General features: G+C 49.8%; 1 protein-coding gene across 1 annotated transcript in view; it reads right to left on the bottom strand.

Annotated features, from left to right (window-relative positions):
- SYNDIG1 (synapse differentiation inducing 1) overlaps positions 1–21,984 on the bottom strand; it is a 117,038-nt gene that overhangs the window by 66,911 nt on the left and 28,143 nt on the right. Inside the window, exon 3 of the mRNA XM_058562213.1 lies at positions 16,925–17,062. Coding sequence (XP_058418196.1) covers positions 16,925–17,062 — 138 coding nt within the window. The remainder of the gene's footprint in view (positions 1–16,924; positions 17,063–21,984) is intronic.

The raw sequence follows: 21,984 nt of genomic DNA, 5'->3' as shown, positions 1-21,984 counted from the left end.
CTTTAAAATGCCCATGTACAGTTGGCCTGATGGGTGAGGTAGCCCAGTGAGGGGGTCTCTGACAGCTAGAAAGACTGAATTCCACTAATGTTAAAATCAAAATGTCACAGATGTACCAAAAACGGCCCTAGATTTCTATGAAAATCTATAATGTGCTCATCACTCAATGACTCATCACAACCCTTCTTGAACTTGAATGTTCACCTTGCAGCAATATACATGTGAGTTGCGACACAAGAAATTGCTATCCTCCATGCAAGGTGGTACCTCATGTGATGAGGGGCAAGATGGATCGGGAGCCCTGGCCTGTTCCCAGCTCAGGAAGCAGGGGCATCCCACTGGCTACACAGTCACAGGCACACCTGTGACACACATGGAGCCCTGAGACCAGACTCGAGGCCATCTGAGGCCAGTAGGGGCTGTCCATTGGCTGCGCCCAGAGACACTTGTGGTGATCCTTTGGTGCCTCTGTCATCAATCAGGGCATGCTTGGCTGAGTGTGTGTCCCAGGCTCTGGCCAGGCTGGACTCAGCATTCATAGGCATGGCTACCTCACAAAACCGGGAGCTCCTGGCACTGTACCTTCTGTTTAGTTCTCAGGATGTCACAGGACCCCATGCAGAGGGCCTCGGTCTTAAAAGAGATGCAAAAGAAACGTGAACAACCCTGCTTTTAGAGGCATGCTATATCCTCAAATCTTTACATGCAGTGTCTAAAAACAAAAAGATCACACATTTGAAAGTGGAATTTGAGGTGAGCCATAAGGCCAGATGGAAGAATGTACAGTTGAATACATTGCAATTTTACCCTTAGATTCTGAACGTGCAGGCATTGCGTGGGCTCTGCCCTTGGACAATCAGCATGGGGGTTCCCTGCTACAGACAATCACAACATCAAGATGCTAATTTCTGAGACAATGCATCACCGATAACAGAAAAAAAGTCCATCCAACATGCTCCAGGGAGCAAAAGAGACACAATGCACCCACTCCCCTACACACCAGAACAAGTTAGAATCAGCAACACAACTCCAGCACCGATGCCAGGGGGAAAATGGATCAGAAATCTGATCTGCCTTGGCTGCACCGGATCATTAATATTTATACGGAATTGTTTAAATCTAGAAGTTGCAAATCAGCTCTCAGAAGCTACAATAAGCACATTAACTATGCATATGGAGATAGAGACAGCGAAGGGGCAGGAGAGGGAGAGAGGGAGGAGGGTGCAAAACAGGGTGAGGGAGACAACTTGACGGCCATTGAGCTGCCATTGCACATTTCCCCAAGGCAAGTTCATGTACAGCCATCTGAGATATTGGGCCATCCCTCTAGCAACGCTTTTTAATCTGTCAGTCTCTAAGCCAACGCCGCTCTCGCCCCTGGCTGGGCTCTCGCAGTGCCAGCACTTCCCTCGTCATCACGTACACATCACTCACCTGGGGAGGCTGAGGTGGGCCTGTCCCTAGTCCTTCCCATCCATTCTGTCCCTTGTAGCATTTTCTTTCCCATGTGGTCCCATCCCTCCTGCTTCTTCACACCTCCTGGGGCTGGTACACGCTTCACCAGGTCTTTCTCCCCAACTCCAGCACAGATGGTATGGCTTTAGTAGTTACCCTGCTGAACCAGATAACCTCTATCTACCCACGCATCACCTTGGGTGACCTGCGACTCTCAAGTAAAAAGCTAGATCTTGTGCTAATTCTGAATCTGCTAGTGCCTGCAGGTGCATTCACTGGGTGGGATTCAATTTACCGTAAATTAGGGGACACGCGAGAATAATCAACTTGAGGACAAAAGAGGGACATGGTGAAGTACATAAAACATTAACCCTAAGACTTTTTGATGATTACAAACAACACCATTCAGTGAGTGGAATACGCAGGGTCCAGTTTTTTGTAATGAGCATGCTTAGTCATGTTGTAAGCACACGACTTTTGGAAAAAAAAAGAATAATGAACATTTCAAAATTTTATCTTTTGACAAGGTTTAGATATGAGAACATGAAAAAGCTGGATTGTTTCAGTGAGATAAACGGTTAGAAAGACGGACAGGTGACAGCTTCTGAAAACATCCAAAACATTTTGCTTCAAACATTTGAAAAAGTCCCATCTCAATTATCATGCCAATCAAAGGTTTGCTGTGACTGTGCTTCTGGCTGTCAGGAGGCTGGAGGGAGATGAACTGTCCCGTGTCTTCCTCCATCTATCTCCACTGACCCCACGGGTGCACAGCAGATATCCACAGAGACTCCACAGTGCCTGACAAATGTTTCTGCCGATTTCCTGGTGAAAAGATTTTCTGGTCTAAGGGTGAGTCTGTTTTAGAACATATTGTTTCCACACTGTGCTTTCTGACTCTCTTCTTCATCGTGTTCTGCTTACAACCTGTTACTCTCTGGCTTAAAATGCTCTGTTAATAGACAGACTCTAGTTTGCATTCAAGGCTTTCTGGCCCACTCTGCCTTCCCAGTCCTCTGTCAACCTACTTCCTTCTGCAGCATCAAGTTTACATCTGTGTGATTTGACTTTGTTTCTGAGGCAGTGCCCCACGAAGGCCGCTGCTGTCTTTATTGTTTCCACCTGTGATGCAGGAACAAGCCAGAAGGGCCAGAGAATGAACACTCCTGGGGAGCAGCCCTCAACCTGCAACTGACAGTACCTCTCCTTGGTGGAACAGCTTGGAGGAGTGAGACCAGCACTGTCTGCCAGAGGCCCCCAAGTGGAGTCAGTGCTAGCTGCCCACAAACCTGTACAGGGCATGTGTCCAGAGTATTTGGCAGCTTTGATTTGATCTCAGTTATGGCCAACTCCTCCCAACTCTGTCTGGACACCCTTGGTGATACTACACTTATAAGCCACACAATTCATCTGTACGAAATGGCCAAGCGGAAAATGAGTGTGCAGATCTCTGCATCAGACACAAATGCACCTAGGACTTAGTGAGCACCTACAAAGTGCCACACCCTGTGCTTTATATCATTTACATGGAGATGCTATTTCCTCTGAGTTTCAATGATGGGCTTTGTCCCATTTTCCCACACCCCTTACCAACCTCAGGGGCACTGCAGTTGGCCACTCAAGCAGAGCAAAGAGCTAGTTCAAGTTCTTGTCAGCACCAGGAAGAATGGGTATTCAAGCAGCAGATGAAGTTCCTCAACCAAGCCTTCCATTTTCTAAGTAAAGAAATATTCCTGTTATAAGAGGAATACATTCTCTGTATAAACAATTAAGGAAAGAGAGAAATGCATATTTCTGCTTCTGATAATGTCATTAGTAACCTTTCTGCAGGAGACAGCTAAAAATCCTTGAGGAAATATTAAAAAGTACTTTAAAAAGCATCAAAGAAATAAGTACATGAGGGATTATTAGGCCAAGACCAGGAAGAGGACAAGAATCTAGAGGCTGAAACAGGAGCCTGGAGACACTTTTGCCCTGGTGATGTTTGCTGACCCATAAGAGGTGCCTGAGAGGGCGAGTTCTTGCTTACCTTGGGGGGTCACAGCCCACCAAACAGGGAGATCTTTGTTTTTTTTAAATGGGTTGTATTTTATTTTATTTTATTTATTTATTTATTTTGTGAGGAAGATCAGCCCTGAGCTAACATCCATGCCAACCCTCCTCTTTTTTTTTTTTTTTTGCTGAGGAAGACTGGCCCTGGGCTAACATCTGTGCCCATTTTCCTCCACTTTATATGGGATGCCGCCACAGCATGGCCTGACAAGCGGTGCATCAGTGTGCGCCCGGGATCCGAACCCGGGCCGCCAGCAGTGGAGTACACACACTCAACTGCTATGCCATGGGTCCAGCCCCCAAACGGGGAGATCTTGGCAAACCAGCCCCTGCCATAGGATGGAGCACCAAAGAGCTAAACCATAGGAGCAAAAGCGAAGCAGAAATATACCTGCCTGTTCATGAATGACAGCCTGGATTTGCATCAACTCAAAACTTGAGCTTGGACTAAGGAGACCCTGAATTCTTTGTGCCCCATGTCTTTGCAAAACCAAAGAAGGAAATATCTGAAGGAACGTGGCATCATCCTAATCCTCAAAATATTCCTATGAATACTTTTTTCAAAAACAATGATGAACATGCAGTCAAAAATATCTAAGAAAATATACCATGTGTGAGAAAAAGGAGAAACAAAAACACAGACTTACAGGGGTCCTAGATATTGTAACCATCAGGCATATAAAACAACTATAAAATACCACTGCTTACTATTCAAGGAAACAAAAGTTTGAAAATCTTTGCAGGTAATTGCAAACTATAAAACGAGTTATAGCAGTTTGGAAAAAGAAGAAACATAGAAATTCTGGAATTGGTAAATTAAAAATAAAAAATATTATAACTCAGTGAATGGGTTTATCATAAGTTTCAACACACTCAAGAGGGAACTGTCAATTAGAATTCCCTACCTAGTGAAAACATCTGCAAGGATGAGGTAATAAAAAGATATTTCCAATGACACAAAACAGAGAGAACTTACCACCAGCAGATCCATACTAAAGGAAAATCTAAAGAATGTTCTTTAGACAAAAGGGAAATTATTCAAGCTGGAAAATAAAGATTCAGGAAGAAATAAGGAACGAAGTAAGTGGAATATGTGGGTATATGCAAATAAATACTGACAAGATAAAATGATAACAACATTGTCTTTTTGGAGCTATGTCTGTCTGTCTCTGTCCATCTGTCTTTCTATCTATCTATCTATCCATCCATCCATCCATCCATCCTTCTATTTATATCCAAAAAAGGAAACAGGAAATGTTCAAATCCATACTTTGAAAAGATTAATAAAATTGATAATTTAGATGAAAGTGACAAAATTCTAGAAAAATACAACTTGCAAAAATGCAACCTAATTAGACTTATTAATACTAAATAAATGAAATCAGTAACTAAAAATCTTCCTACTAAGAAAGCTTCAGGCCCAAATAGCTCCACCAGTGAGTGCTACCAAAGATTCAACAAACGATTAATTTTAATTTTATACAAACTTTCAGAGAACAGAAAAAAAGACAAGACTTTACAACGAGCATAATATTGCTATCAAAATTAAATGAAGAAATTACCAGAAAGGATAATATAGCTCAATCTCTCTCATGAACACAGATGCAAAAATCCCAAGCAAAACAGAAGCACACAAATTCAACAACATATAAAAATTTGACCAATTAGGATTTACTCTAAGAATGCAAGGTTGGTTTAACATTTTCAAATCAGTCAATGCAATTAACCACATTGTAGATTAAAGGAAAACACTCATATAATTTTTTCATTTGCACAAAAAGCTTCTGATAAATTCAACATCCATTCATGATTAAAAAATTAGATATCTAAAAGATCCTACTTAACAATGAAAGTTGGAAATTTCCCTTAGAGACCCGACACAAGATAATGATGTCACTTATAATCATATTGCTTTTGCAAGTACAGTAAGGAAAGATAAAGAAATGAAGGCTGAGAGATGCAAGCTTAGGGGGTAATAAAGGTTCACAAGGAGGCGAGTCTATAGACGTCATTACAGTGGGCACTGGGTGGGGAGACCTGGCTTGTGATCAGCAGGGAGCTTGGGAGGGGTCTCTGGGATCCCGTGGATATTCTATTTCTTGACCTGAGTGATAGTTACTTGGCTGTATGCTTTAAAACAATTTGTTAAGCTATACAATTATGTTTGTGTACTGTTCTGAGTGTTATTTTCAAACGAAGAAAAGTTCGAAAATCCTCTTCACATTAATGGTGTTAAACAAGCAAATAGACACAAACACACATGTGGAAAGGAGGGAACAACCACTCGTTGCTTATACTGGGGGGTGTTCTTCCCGTCCCTTTCCCTTTTTCCTAATTTTCAGAAATGTACAATAACATATCTCATACCCAGGTAGTTCAACATTTTTTAAATGAAGACATAGAAAAGAAATCATTTGACTGATTCTTACAACAAACAATTAGATACGTAGGAGAATTGTTTTTTTTTTTTTTGGTGAGGAGGATCGGCCCCGAGCTAACATCTGATGCTGATTCTCCTTTTTTTTGGTGAGGAAGACCGGCCCTGAGCTAACATCTGTGCCCATCTTCCTCTGCTTTACATGGGACGCCACCACAGCATGGCTCCACAAGCAGTGCGTTGGTTGCCCCCGGGATCTGAACTGGCGAACCTGGGCCACAGCAGCGGAGCACACGCACTTAACCGCTTATGCCACTGGGCCGGCCCCATAGGTACACAGGATAATTTTTGAAGCCATAAAACTGATTCTTTGTTGGAAGGATAAATGGGGAATAACTGATAAAAAAATAATTAAAAAAAATTATTTTCTCATGGAGAGAGTAGTAAACCAAAACCAAACAGTATTAAACTGAAAATAAAAAAAAAACTTGACCATGAATGAGATTACACTAGAATCTGTAGGAGGCAGATGTGAGCAGCCGCAGAGGGCCTCTCTGGGCATCCTCGTGCTTCCTCATGCCCTCACCCCGAGAGCCCAGTCCTGGCACGCAGTTAACCTGCTGCGTGTCCCTGAATTCCTTCAACAGCCTTGCTGGCCTTCAGCTTCTGCTCTGGCTGGGCCCAGCAGAACCTGCCTCTCCTTCAGTGCTCCTCGTGAGGGTGAAATAAAACCCGCTGTACACTTGTTTTGAAAAAGTGGCTCTGGGTGTACTTGAAGGATTTAAAACTAGCACAGATCCTGATTTGCACAGGGTCTACATGCCTTTTTCATCTATAAAACGGTGATAATGCTAGTGCCAGTTTCACAGGACTGCTGGAGAATTAGGAGCATATACAGCACTTTGCACACCACCTCACTGGTATTCAGGGCAACACCACTGCTGTCACTCCAGTTCCATAGGTGTGAAGGGGCCTGCACCCCCACCCTGCAGTGCCCCCCACCCCACAGTGCACCCCACCCTGCAGTGCACCCCCCACCCCGCAGTGCCCCAACTGCAGTCGCGGCCTGGCCTGGGCGGCCCGTGGAGGGTTACTGCCCTCACCCAAGCAGGACCCTGCTGCTCTCAGCAGCACTTCCGGGCCCAGACAGGGGTGTCCTGCTGAGGATCGTCCTCTCCAATGTGGGTGCTGGTTTGGCTGACACAGTTTGCAATTTGAAGAAAGGCTGGATGTCAGCTAATTATATCACCTAGTTTAGTTTTGGTGTCAGGTCTGGTCCAGACCAGAATGAGTCTACATGCTACCTTTCCAAACTTCCCGCATCCTTGGAGGAGGGGCGGCCACTCGGGGGGTTAAGGGGACACCTTGGGTTGTTGGATGCCCAGGCGACTCTAGCTCAGCGCTCTTGCTTCCAGGAGGAGGGACATCAGACACATCTCCTGTGCCTCAGAGTCCCTCGGCCTCACGCCTTTCACACTTGTCACTGCCTGCTCTGCCCCCAGCCTCCCCTCCGAGACAATTCCAAGCAGCCTGTCACTCCATCCGTGTATCGGTCAAGCCTGTCTGCTGTGGTGAGCAGCCAGCTGCCCCCACGGGAAGTGGTGGCCAGCATGGTAAGGCAGCCACTCATGTTCCTTTCCTCCCTTCCACGCCTTGTCTCCTTCTCCCCTCATTTCCAGGGGCCTGGGATTGTACCTCCAAATAAAGCATTAGTACCCCAACCTTGCAGCAGGTTCCATGTCCTAGCGAGCCTGGGGCGAGTCCAGAGGCTGGCAGACCCTTCTGCTCCGTGCTTACCAGCCATAGCGCTGTGGTGTGAGGAGTCTCTCAGGGCCCCACAGGAGAAGCAGTGGCCTGCGTTCTAGCTCATGCTAGCTCTGTTCTAGCTCATGCTAGCTCTGACGGGCCAAGGACTCGCTCAGTCACTGTGCAGTAACTGCACTCTCCCTCCAAGCCTCAGCATCTCCTGGAGAATAAGGCCAAAACCGACACTTGGGAAGAAATGCTGCACTCTGTGATAACTGCAACTCTTTGAGAAACAGACATGAGATGCAATGAGGCAGTCCCTGGGGGAGTAAAGTACACCCTGAAATAAGGAACAAGGCAAAGCACACGCAGCCCTTCCTGGAACACAAAGCCAGGGTCTCTTCTGCACACACTTGCTGCCCTCCCAACCTGCACTTTCATGTGCAGACGAAGGCACAGTGGATACCCATCATCTGTCTCCTGGGGAGTGCTGCCGGGACGGTTCCTCCAAATGCATTCTGGAAGACCGTGAGAAGGCCTTGGGTGATGGGCTGGGAGGACAGAAGGAAGAAAGGAGGAGGAAATTCAGGGGCAATCTCTTCCCTGACCTCCATGGAGGAAACAATCATATCGCCATCAGCACACCCCAGACACTGCATGTAGCCCCCTGCAGCGCCCTGAAGCTTTCTGCACATGGGAACAAGGGCTGGTGTTCCTTGGCCTCCTGCACAGGCCACAACATTTGTGGGCAGTGAGTGACACCCCACGGTCAGCACAGAGCCTAAATGTGCAAAGAGGAAGATGGCCGGTCGATGGCCATTGAATCCATCCGAGGGGCTGGTGGGTAGGGTGAGGACTCAGAAATCACATGTCCAGGCCACGGCTTTGGAACCAGTCTGAATGCAGTGTCTGGGGGCAAGCAGAGCAAATACCCAGAAACCACAGGTAGATAAAAGCATGTGTAGGGAGTGTCGAGAAGCAAATGCTGTGAAGATTGGGATTGCAAGGCTTCACATTTAATCATCTCTCAAAGAAGCTCTTGGTAAAATAAACACACAAACAAATAAACATAAAACATCGAGTTATTCCTGCTTCAGGGAGGTCAGAAGTCTAGGCAATGAGTAGAAGTCCCCATTTCCTGCTCCCTATTTTCAAATCATCTTACCAACCTCATATTTTTCCAAGGGCAAATCAGCTTATTCTTTCAATATTAAGAAATTGGAAGATGGGGCAAGTCATCCAAGTCCTGCTTGTCCCACTGGTTGATTCTTTTGCAACACCAGTAACATGGTGTCTCAAGAACACAACTATGAAAATGAAACCCGACAAATGGCGTTATTTGGTCGTCTGCAGGGAAGCCATGCCCTCACTCTCTTCGAGAGGCACGCCATCTTGATAGTGATTATAGAAAAGTTTGGGTTCTTCTGGGGAAATCAGCTGGCAATACTGACAAGAATCCTACAAACTGGCCATAAGCAATTAATATTAATATCCAGGGTAAAGATTCAAGAGGGAAATATTTAATTCCCTTTGGAACAGCAGTGGTTCTACCAGGGCTTATCTGAGTGACAGGTTTTCACACCCTAAATCCCGTAATTGTTTCCCTTCACCTTCACAGAATTTGCAGAGCCACTTATTGAGAGGGGAAAAGGAACAGCCTGCAACGTACTTGACTTATATTTCTACTCTGCAGGAGAAAGTCAGATTCAGGAGAAATAAGAAGCACCTCTAGTACATATCGTCACTCAGGACCGCCTGGTTCTCCCATCATTCAACATTATCCAGCCCTAACAGAGTCAGATGGGGGAAGGACAGACCTATCTTTGGGAGCTATAATCAGGGCTGTTATTTCACTGAGAAAACAGAAGGAAAGGACTCTACAATATACGTCTTCCCTATACGGGATTCATAAGATCTAAAACAAGATCCACGGTTTCTTCTTCCCACCTATTTGAGTGGAATCAGTCACCAAGTACATAATACTGAGCACCAACCCAGAGGTGGGCAGTGACGCCGGGTGGGAGGCAAGACCCAGGCTCTGCCACTGAAAATGTGCCCTGGGACCGGCTGTTTGACTTCTCTGGGCCTATTTCTTTCTTCCTTTTTTTTTTTTTGTGAGGAAGATCAGCCCTGAGCTAACATCCATGCTAATCCTCCTCTTTTTTTTTTGCTGAGGAAGACCAGCTCTGAGCTAACATCTATTGCCAATCCCCCTCCTTTTTATTCCCCCAAAGCCCCAGTAGATAGTTGTATGTCATAGTTGCACATCCTTCTAGTTGCTATATGTGGGACGTGGCCTCAGCATGGCCAGAGAAGCGGTGCGTCGGTGTGTGCCCGGGATCCGAACCCGGGCCGCCAGTAGCGGAGCACGCGCACTTAACCGCTAAGCCATGGGGCTGGCCCGGGGCCTATTTCTTTATCTGAATGTGGAGAAGAGCACCCTCCTCAGAGGCCTGCTGCAGGAAGTGAGTGAGGGCAAGTGTGTGTGAAATCCAGCACAGTGCCGAGCACAGAACGTGTGGTGCACGGGAGCTTACTACTGGCCCCCACTGCCCTCACATCTCCCTTCCCTTCTCATCTCGCTCAGACTCCACAGCCTATCATCATAGTCTTAACTGCTCCTTTATCTATGTCCCTGAATTCCTGCATCTTTTGCTTTGTGGTCTTCTCAAGACAAGTTGGCAGCCCTGGTGCATCTCCGCTCTGCCTACCTCAGCTGTGCGTGCACCAAAGAATGTGTCTGGAGGAGCCCTGGAGCCCTGCAGACGGCCTGGCTGCCGAGGCACGCTCACCTCCATTAGGTGCCACGACCCTGCCACGTGCTCCCTGGGCCCCAGCACCGCCTTGTTGCTCCTCCTTCTTCCTCCAACTTCAACACCTGCGCCCTCAGCCAAGCTTCCTGTGCCGCTCGGAACCAGGCACTCGCAGATGAGGGCTCTGCAGCTCCCACCCATCTCCTGCCGCTCCAGATGAACTCACGGGCTCCCAGGAAGGGAGGCCCCTTGCACTTCCCACTCTGCCCACCACTTAAAAAAAAATCTCTTGACGTCATCTCTCCTATTAGCCACCACCCATTTCTCTTTCTGTTTACAGTGAAACTCTTCAAACAAAATAACTCGATGCACCATACCCAATTTCCTTCTTCCCATAATCTTTTTTTAAACTTTTTAATTGAAGCATAACATACCAAGAGAAAAGTGCACGAACCATCAGCGTGACACTCCATAGTGACTAAGTGTTCACTCACTGAGATGTACGCTTATGGGTACGCTGGCCAGTGTGTAGCCAGCACCCAGATGGAGAAACGGAACCTTCGCGGCACCCCGCCAGCCCTCTCGTGCCCCCTGCACAGTGCCCGCTGTTCCCGTTCCAGCAGCACAGCTGGGTGTGTCACTTGGATCCTTCTCTCCGGTTCTCTTTCGAGCCCACACCCCTGAGCTTTCACTTCCAGCACCCCCGAAACTGCTCTTGTTCAGGCCGCCACCGGCCTCCTCGCTGCTGAGAGGTTAACGCCCAGACCATGTCTTACATTCCTGTCCTCAGCCCAGACTTCTCCCTGGAAGCCCAGACGTGCACACTCAGCCACCTGCTCGGTGCCTCCACCTGGGAGCCACCAGGCATTGCGAGCCTGCCAGGGCCAAAGCCCAGCTCCACCTGCTGCTCTGACACACGGTACCTCCCCAGCCAGTGGGAACTCCATCTCCCAGGGGGTGCTTCCCGTCTATGCTCTTCTCACACCCACAATTGAAATCTGTTGGCCATTCTTCCAAAAGCCATGTTCACCTCCCACTTCTCACTAACTTCCCAGCTGTGACTGCGGTCCAGACCACCACTGCCTCTCCTGGTTTACACCAGCCTCCAGCATGGTGGCCCTGTTTCCACCACTGCCCTCCACATGCCCTCCTGACCGGGTATAGACAGATGGTCTCTCTTCTCCGCTCAAACACCCCCATGGCTTCTCATCCCAAAGAAAAAGCCCAAGTCATTGTCATACCCTAAAAGGTCCTGTGGGGTCTCCCTACCTGCCCGTCTTGTTACCTCTCACCCCCATTTCCTGCTTCCACACTCGAAGAGCTCCTGCTTCAGTCCTGCCGGCCTCCATGTTCCTCATACACACAAGGTGAGTTCCCACCTCAGGCCCTTTGCACTGGCTGTTCCTTTTCCTGAAAAGCTCCTTCTCAAGAGATTTTCCTGGGTTGGCCCGTAGTTTCATGACATGAAACGTTATCCTCTCAGCAAGCCCTACCATGCGCACTCTATTTAAAATGGTATGCCCCATACCTATTTCTAGCTTTATTTCTCTCCTTATCACTTATCACTATTGGGCACTTGTAAGTTTACTTTTGTTTGTTTCTGACCTCTCGTCACTAGGTCGCTAGAACATCAGCTCTGTGAAGGGGGGGTCCTGTCTGCTTTGCTCACTGGTGCATGCCTGTCCCCAGAGCAGGGCCTAACACAGTGCAGGAGCTCAGTAAACATCGGATGAATGAACAGAGTTCAAGGACACTGCTGTCGGCCTGTGGGATTCTCGTTCTTCTAGGTTTCAGTACCATAAAAAGATTGCCTTTTCTTCCCCCTAATTCGTCCAATTCCTTTTGCTAGTGCTATTCATAAAATTCATAATCTGATTCTTAATACCCTTTTCTCATTCAATTATTGTTATAATGTTGCAGTTAGTAAAGGAAAGAAACATTTATGAAATACAATGAAATGAAATCAAGACATACTAAATGTTCCAATGCAGAAGTCTGCAGCAGATGCAGCACACGTAACCCTCAGGCCCACCCCGCAGACCTGTCTGGAAGGGGCTTCTCTTCCTCAGCTGTAACACATTCCCAGAGGGTGGGGGACAGTGGATTTAGAAGCAAGTACTGTGCTTCTATTTTTGTTTGTAAACAGATAAAAGTCAAAGTTATACTGCAGAAAATTTGATTTTAGGGGTTAGAAATATTAGTACTTGCATCATGTACCCATACTTGCTACCTCTCTGATTTCTGTGTTATTTAACCCCTTGTAACTTTAGTTTTTTTCATCCATAAAACGGGAATAATAATTTTCCACCTTTTAGACTCATTGCAAACATTAAGTGAGATAAAGTGTGTGCATTGACTAGCACACAGCCGTCGCTCAGCAAATTATGGATTCATGTCTATCCTCAACATCATTCTGAAACATCAGTTCCTAGGTGGATGCACACAACACTTTCCTCTCTATAAACTGGTTTACAAAACGTGCCTCCACTAGGAGTCGGATCAAACAATTAATGCTGTTGGAGTAAAACGAAGTTGTGGACAAATGCTACACTCCTCCTCCCCCGGCCTCTACACCGAGTCCCTCATCACAGTTCCAGCCCAACCAGCCGCTTCCCCCAGAAGGAGTCCCAGCTCACCAACAGCCAGCTCTGGCCTTAGGACAACCATCCGACCTCTGAGCCCTGATTTCATGGCCCACAAAGTGATGTGATGGCAGGGCCACATCACAGACTCCTACAAGATCATACGTGTGCAACAGCACTGCTCAAACTCAGCCACATCGGAACCAGGGCAGGGCTTGTTCAAGGCAGGCTCCCAGGCCCCATCCCAGAGGCTCTGATCAGGCAGGCGTGTGATGGGGCCAGACAATGTGCATTTCTCACAGTGTCGGGTGGACACTGCTGGTCAGGACCAGGCCCTGAGAAGCCAGGCTCTCGGTATTGAACACAGGACCTGGCGCCTGGGAGGTGCTTTCACATGTACCCACTTCACCAACACTTTTATTACTACTCTTACTACTACTTAATTCACAGCTTTTTCAAATTATAAAACCTGTTGGAGAAAAGCCCCTATGTCTCCCTCTAGGCATCCCTGTGCTGGGGACCCACACGTGTACTGACAGCTCGGATTCCCAGTAGAGCGCGCTGGGCAACTGCTGCTCTCCAGGACCCTCGTGGGGACTCTGCCTCTAACTTCATCCCCCTAACCCTCGGGCAGCTCTGTGCCATAGGGGATTTAAACATTGTTTCATAGATCAGAAAACTGGGGCGTCAGAAGTTGCCTACTGGCCTGGACCCAGTGGAACAGGAGAGAACAAAAACTACCGTGGGTTTTGTAAGTCCAGGGATCTACTGATGCTCACTGCTGCCCCACGTAGTCCAACCACTGAGACTGGTTTCGCTTTGTTTTCCCAGAAGGGCCTTGCACGCTCCTTTGACTTCACTGAGTGGGTATTCTGACAAAGTGCAGACATTGTCTGATTAGCAGTGACTACACTGAGACACAATCTGTAGTGAAAGAAAAAAAACCTAGAAGTCACACTCAGGTGTCAAAGATTTTCTGGTAAGCGGCTTGTGGAACTTGGAGGATCTTGGCTTAATTAGCGCGCTGTTTGCTCTATTCTGACATCACTGTCCCGGCCTCAGCCCCTCAGGGCACAGCAGGCATGGACGGCCACCTGACAATGACCTGCAGAGACGGCCACCTCTCGCCAGCACCCAGGAAAGCACTGATTTAGTTCAGTGACTCTTAGGGTGCGTCTGTTCTAGTGTGTGCTGCACACCCTCCCCATGGCAGCTGCCTGCTCCCCTCAAATTCCTGCTACGGAGTTTGTGTCTGCCGTCAGGCCGCAGAAGCACAAACAGAAGCGGCCTCTTGGGCAGGCTGAAGCCTGTGTGCCAGGGCCTGCTTGCCTCCCAGGTCTGCAGCAAAGCTGGAAGGGCCACAGCTGTAGACTGTGAAGGAGAGGGCTGGGTGGCCGTGGGCATCAGCCTGGGAGTTCCCGCGGAGAAGGATGTGGAGACAGGGCCCGTTAAGGGCACTCACCTGCAGAGATTTCTTTATGACAATGTGGCACCTCTTCTCTGCCGAGGATCCACTGAAGGGAAATCTGTGCTCACAGCACAACGAAAAGAGGGCCCGAGAGCTGAGAGCCCCCAGAGCCTCCCTCCTTATTCCCAGTGAAGGCAACCCCCACACTCCTCAAAACATTTGCTCTTGACCTCCGAGAAATGTGACGAGAGGCCCCACAGAAACGCGGCTCCCACTCGCTGTTGAACAAATGATCAGGCTCCTCTCCATCGCGAGGGGAGCAAAGGCTATGACTCGTCAGACCCAGGCCTAAGGGGCTCTTAAGGTGTAAAGAACAAAATTATTTCTGAGAAAGAATCTAAATGCCAGTCTCTGCTTTGTGGCCTTGGTTTTTATTATAATCACAATCTTTCAGACAAAGACACTGCGCAGCTCGCCCTGCCCCCGAGGCGGGGGCCTCGCTCCAGGGTGTGCAGAGCAGCCAAGCGAGGGTCAGCCGCTCCATCCCGGCCCTGGGGCGACCTTTCTGGGCCCCTCCTCATTCATCCAGGGCTCGCCCTGCCGGCAGGCTACAGGCATGTCCACTTGCCTCTCTTCCAATGGGTAACACCTGTCCCAGTGGATCCAACGCAAAAATATCACTCTCATTCTCAAAGTTGGCAATCAAAATATAGCCCTGAGGTCAACGGTACCCCCTACCAGGGGAGTAAAGGCTGCTCTCAGCCACGAGGCGGGGGGTGGCCCGCCCTCCCTCACCCCTTGAGTGCTGCACCCGGCCTGGGATGCCAGGGAAAGGGAGAGGTCGCACGTTCAGCTCATGGGAAAAGCCTGAATTGCCCACGATGTGCAAGAAGCTGGTTCCCTTTGCTCCGTCCGTCTGACCTGCCCCTTCCTAGCACAGCCAGCCTCGCCTGCTGGCAGCAGGCCAGCCCAGGTTCAGGTGCAGGTTACGTGGGAGCAGGCAGGTGCTCGGCCTCAGGGGTCTTCTTCAGAGCATGCACCACACACCGAGGGCATCTGTCCAGTCCTGCTGTGTGTCGCAACCCTCACCGTGCAACACTCATGACCTCCCCTTGGGGTCTAGGCACACCCGGGCCTCACCACAGCCTACAGCCACCCAGGCCCCTGCCAGGCCGGGGGTCTTGCTCTCCAGCTGGTGCTTGTGCCCCCAGAGAAGCGGGTTTTGGCATTTGTCGGACAAACTCACAAAAGAGAAGCTCAGACAGATCCTCCAGGCCAAAGGCAGACGTGGAATAGCCTCTCAGCCCTGCCCGGCAGTGTAGGACGTGCCCCTCCCCCACCCCATCTACTGTCCTCCAGTGCCAGGACCCCAGAGTAGGGCCCCTGCCTCCACCTGCCTGGAAGGGCCTCGGAGGACACTGGGTGTCCCTGCCAAGAATGCCTGCCCTCAGGAGCGCCACCGCCAGTCGGTCCATGGCTCTCCCCTGCTCCTCCGTGGTGTCAGGAAAGGGGGACCAGGGAAAAGAGAAGTGTATAAAGGGACCATCCTCTCACACTCAGACAAGAAGGAATCAATGCAGAAAGCAGCAAGAAGCACTGAGAGGCCCCTGCTGCCTTGGCTGGGATCTTGCAAGCCAAGAGAAATAAATGTTTTCCATGCAAGATCTGCCAGAGCCAGCTGTTTGCAGCCTCAGTCCCAGAACCCTAGAAGCTGGAGAGGGAACCCTCTGAGCGCCGAGGGCCGTTCCACTGCCCTGAGGACACCCATGAGCATGACTGAGGGAGCTACCTTCTCGCTGCTTTGGTTGGGATGATGGATTGGGGTGTGGTGATGCTGAAACCTCACGCTTTAATTGGCAACTATAAATGTCTTCCTTTGATGAATAAATATGAGAATATAGATTATTTCTGAATGAATACTCTTCATTTGCTAGAGAAAATCTTTCAAAGCCTGGGTTCCATGAAGGAACAACAAGCAGGATGCTCTGCAGTGAAAAAGAGCTGGGACCCGATGTCATTAGAAGCTCTCACACTGGATGAAGAGGGCACGCTGATCTGCTGAGGCATGCCACTTCCTCTAGCAGAGCGTTCATTTGGGATGAGCACACACAGGCCACTGTGAAAAGAGTCCATTTTATATGAACTAGCCTTTCACAAAGAACACAAGCCCCCTTTTCCCTTTCTCAGTAAGTTTGACGTCAGCGTCCTGGCCCTGGGCACAGTGTTCCCGGCACTGGCTCAGTCCTGCTGGTGCGAACCCAGCGTCTCCTCGAAGGCTGGGCTTCCCTGTATCTGCTTTTTCCCAGTGGATGCCTACTTCCTTCATGCAGCCCTCCTCCTGAAGACTGCCCGCCTTGTCCTGGGGAACATGGGGCGGTCCCGCCTCTGTGAGGACAGAGCCACCACCATCCTGAGTGAGGCGCCCTGACCTCCCCTGGGCCTGCTCTCTAACTGTAAAGTGCAGACCCTCTGGTAGCATGAGAGCTGAACAGGCTTCTCCTTCTCAGCCTGGGTGTGCTGCGGGTGTGTGACCAACCAGGAGAGGCCTTACCTCGTGGGACAAGTAGAAGGCCGCAATGCCCAAAGGCCAGAAGCAGCAGAGCATGGAGAAGACGCTGAGGCCCAGGTGGTCCCGTGGGGGCATCATAAGGAAATTGTCTTCACTCTCTGTGTCACTGGAATAGTCGCTCTGCAAGAGAGAAATGGGCGGAGACGGGAGAGGAGAAGAGAGCATTAACAAAGGAGTCTCTCTTTGATGCCCCAGGACATGGGTGTCAACCCAGCACAGAGCAAGCCCTCCCAGGAAGGTCGCTGTTGTTGCCTGAAAGTCTACTTCTCCACGAAAGACAGCCCCCGCCTAGGGAACTTGCTGCGAGAACTGGAAGAGAAAAATCCCAAGTACAGGGCTTTTGGGCCTTTCTATAGATGAAATCCTAAAGAAGCCAGTTATTCCACAGATCTCTGGGATCGAGTGACGGACAGTGGGGGTGAAGGTGTAATCTTTCGAGGATGGAATTGGGCACTCCCAGAAGGCACATGTCTGGTACGTGGATTCCACTCTTTATGATGAGACTTCAGACTGGCTTATAGGACAAGGCGGGGCCCCTGTTGGGGAAGGGGACACTGTCCTGAGCCTCCTTCATTTCCTGAGACTCTGATATAAGTAAGGACGTCTCTGGCCCTGGCGTCAACCCTGGGTGTTTGGGCACCTTCCTAAGGAGCTGACGGCTGCTTTGTCAGAAAACTCCTCTGTGACCAGGTCCCGCGGCAGGCCTGTGGGCTCAGCAGAGGCCTGGACAGAGCCTCTTGGAGAGTCTGATGGTGGAAGTCAGGGCACCCGCAAGGGATTTTTACAAAATAGCTCGGATGATTCCAACACTGACCAAGCAATGGGAAGCACTGAGCCAACCCCCGCAGATCCCCCCAGGACACCGCAGGGCTGCGCTCCCCCAGCGCTTCCACCTCCACGTGCCCTTGTCCTCATCTGTTACCCCACCTGCCGGGCCCCTCTGCAAACTTCCTCTCCTCCTCAGAACACGGCACACTCACACCGATTCATCCAAAAGCCAGGGCCACTCTATCTAGGTGCCTATTTTATTCAAAGATGGAGTTATATTTTACTGTAGATTTTGTTTTCTAAAAGAAATTAAGTATTTCTTCCTGAAAAAGGGTCATTAGCATCATAACTCCCTCTGCCAGCTGTGGAGGTTGTCACACACGTGGCCTCCTGAGGCAGGCTGGAGATGTCTGGGAACACTGCCCTGCACGGGGCTCCCCGCTCGGTGGGGCTCCAGAGGGAGGCAGTGACCTCAGCACCAAACGCTCAGGTGGACGCCGGCCTGAGAGTAATAGCGGCAGGGACGCCTTCGCCCCCAGGACCACCCGCCGCAGCACCCTGCGTGCCTCCCCAACACTCCTACCCACAGATAGATACAGATGAAGCCCAAGGGTGACAACAGCATCCCTTCCTATTTTGGTTAATTAAACGCACATAAAACTGGCAATCAGAGCCTCTAATCAGTGTGCAGACAACCATGAGGCTGCAGCGAAACAATGGAAGCCTCCTGGTAGGACGTTGTTCTTGTCTAGGGGACTGAGAGAAAAACGGCACCTTCTGAAGGGCTCACTCCAATCACAAGCAAGGCCCTTCCCTGGAGGGTCTGCACTGTTCCCACAGCACCCGTCCATTCCACACACACACAGAGACACACCTGCGGGTCAGGGGCTCTGAAGCGCCACTTCTCAGAGAGGGCAGCTCCTTCCTGCCAGGCGGGTGCTGTCTGCTCTCTGCCCAGGGGAGTCCCGGTCACTGGGGCAGTGTCTTCCCCAGGAGTCTGGGACGGCACAGCAACCTCCCCCCCCCCCCGCAGAGCCGTGTCTGTGACATTTCTATTCTTTTTACTCTGCAGCATCACCTCCCATATGGTCTCCCAAACAATAAAGGGAAATAAAAATTACCGTCCTCATGTCTGTCAGAGAAGGGAAGTACGCAGCCCCTGGGGGATGCATAATTCACGGGTGAGATTTGTGGACGGAGGGCTGCCCAGGTGGACAGAGACGTGTGCCAGCTGCTGGAAAGTTGAAATCTTTGATCTGAATGAAGGATGTGCAGCTACCAGACGAGCCCGAACGCCTTCCCAGCTGCGCCTCTCCACCGGCAAGCAGCCCCGTCAACGCCACGGTCTCCAGACCCTCCCTCCACAAACAAGCAGCTCCGAGGGTCAGGGCTGGCGGGAATGGTCGAGCCGCACTTTAAAGGGCCCTCTGCGCCAGGTGCCGGCGAGATCTGGGAAGGAAGGGACCCACACTGCCACGCCCAGGGCAGGCCGTGAGCAGAGAGCCTGAGAGAGGGAGGGCCAGGACTGGAGGGCCAGCCACAGCTTCTAGACCTCAGCGCAGACCCTGAGCTCACAAGCTTCACGCTGTTGGGTTAAGACGCTACGTGTCAGGGCCGGCCCCGTGGCGTAGTGTTAAGTTTGGCATGGGCCGCTTCTACGGCCTGGGTTCTTGAGTTCCCATCCCCGGGAGCAGACCTACACCACGCGTCAGTCATGCTGTGGTGGCGTCCCATATACAAAACAGAGGAAGATGGGCACAGACGTTAGCTCAGGGTGAAACTTCCTCAGCAAAAAAAAACAAAGATGCGGCCAGTGGATGCTCTTGCACACCAGCAACAACTCCGTCTATGGATTTTGTTTAGTTTTTTTGTTTCTTGGGTTTTAATTTACAAAGAGTTTTATATACCTGAGCTGGCTGCATTCTCACGGCAGCTCTGGAAATAGGTGCTGTTACTATGTTTATTGTTGTTTCTATTTTACAAAGGACAAAGCTGGGCTGTGAGAGGTGAAAATCTGGCCAAATCACAGAGCTGCCCCACCTGTGACTGCTCACTTGGAGCCCTGTACTGTGTGCTGGGCTCGGACACCAGCGGTTTGCCTACAAACAAACCCTGTTTTGCTTCAATTGCTTCTTGTCCAAAGATGAGGTGTCTCCTGCTCCCGCCAGGGATTCTGATGACTTTGCTTCTTGACGGGTCTGTTTCACGGCGGCGAAGGGGAGGCCAGTGGCAGGAGTGGTCAAATGAGAGTTTTCCCAACCGAGCAGCCAGTGCCGTGCCAACTGCCACCCCGGCCCACACAGGCATGCTGGCAGCAGCGACTTCCATCTTTGGGAACTGCTTAGAATTACACCATTGTCCCCATTAAACAAAGATTAGATTTTAGGGAACTCCCCAAAAATCTTCACAGATTTTTGTTTAGAAGCATAAGGGAACCACACTCTGTAAATTGCAAAGCTGTGGCTACATGGCACCAAAATAGTCAATTTTGATTAAAATAGATTTTAAAAATTCAGACAAATTACAGGGCAGACAAAAACAGCTCAGCTCTTTTTATGCTCCTTCTTCCATCAGCGGATGCTCTCTGGGTAAAAGTGGCTGTGGGCACAGTGCCACCAACAGAGAGGGGATGTGAGGAGGCTGGCCTGGGCGAGGCCACATAGACACCAGTAAACCAAGCAGAGAAAATACACACAACCACCACCACCAAGAAATGCATCACGCTCAGCGGCCGTTTCCAGGAAGCCTCTCTGTGGTTGTTAGATGGGAACGTCTGCAGGGCAGATGGAAAGCATTCCAAAGGAGCTGACAATTCATGTGGAGGGCAAGAATTTCTTTATGCTAAACCTTTTGAGGAAGCAAATGCTCCAAGAGGGCAGAGACAGGCAGGATCTGCTGGGTCCCTCAGAGGGGGCCCTGCTGGTCCACCTGTTCCCCTACAATCTGCCCCGTTTTCATCACCTCCACCTAAAGAGGTGACTCAGTCCCCTGGGGCTTCCCTCCCTTGGGATATTTTCATAAAATAATCATGACACCAGGCATAACGCAGGCCCCACACCCAGGGTCTTGTACGTCATGATGTCTTATGTCCACTCAGCTCCCTGAGCAAGGGCTGTGAGGGTGCTGTTTAGGGGTGCGAGGCTGGGCTCAGCCATGTTACCAGGTCTCACTCAAAGCCTCACACATCCACCTACCAGCTCCTGGGCCCCATGATGCCCTCCTCATTCCCCCTGGCCTTCTCTCCTTGCTAATTCTGGAGAGCATCTCCGCCTGGCCCCACGGGAGAGAGCGGAGGCCCAGAGACCAGGCTGATACAGGATGAGGCCTCCAGCATCTCGGAATCCAAGACTTCCTCCAGAGGCTCACTTTCCAGGAGCACGGTCTAAGGAACACGTGGACACGCATGCAGGGTATTCTGGAGTGTTCTTGAATACTGTTTAAGAACAGCAAAATTACAAAAGAATTCCACGTACAATTCCATAGGGTCATGGAAAATGATGGCATAGATGTTTATTTATTGCCCTGGAAAGATGTTTATAATAACTGAGGTAAAAAACCAGGGTAGAAAATGAAATAAATCCTATTTCCTCCAGAATTTCAGAAATTAGATGCTTCTAGATGGTGGGCATGTAAGTGATTTTTTTCTCTCTTTTTGCATTTCTGGGTTTCAGTTTTTTCCTACAATAAGCAAGGTTTATTTGGCGTGAAAATTATAAAGGTGCAGATGCGCTGACAGGTGTGGGGCATCCTCACATAGAACCCTATGGAATACGGTTTCCCTGAGACTCCGCATAGAGGAATCATGTAACATGGGCCCATTGCTCAGCAAGCAGTGGGCAGAGCAGGATTGGAACCCAACACCATCTGAGCAAGCCTGCTGAGATGCAGGTCAGACCTGGCCACTGGGCCCTTGGCCCTGTGTGACTGAGGGTCAAGACCAGAGGCCTCAGAGCTGCCCAAGATGCCCTCATCTGTGTGACTAGCTCAGCAGCCACAGCCACACAGCGCTATTTAAATTACCTAAAATCAAATACACCTAACAATTAGTTCCTCAGCCACATGCCAAGCACTCAGTGGCCACAGGTGGTTAGTGCCTAGCACACTGGACAGCACAGATGTAGAACATTTCCATTACCTCAAAAAGTTCTTTAGGACAGAGCTGTCTTATGGGATCTGCTCCTATTAACTCTGACCCCACTCTCTTCCACCCACAGGCAGCTCTCTGCTGTTCCTCCAACATGCCTGGCAGGTGCCCACCTCAGGGCCTTTGCACT

The sequence above is a fragment of the Diceros bicornis genome, chromosome 19 (genome assembly GCF_020826845.1).
Source record: "Diceros bicornis minor isolate mBicDic1 chromosome 19, mDicBic1.mat.cur, whole genome shotgun sequence".
NCBI classification, from domain to species: Eukaryota; Metazoa; Chordata; class Mammalia; order Perissodactyla; family Rhinocerotidae; genus Diceros; species Diceros bicornis.
The sequence above is the reverse complement of the archived record's forward strand: the minus strand, read 5'-3'. Positions and strand labels throughout refer to the sequence as shown.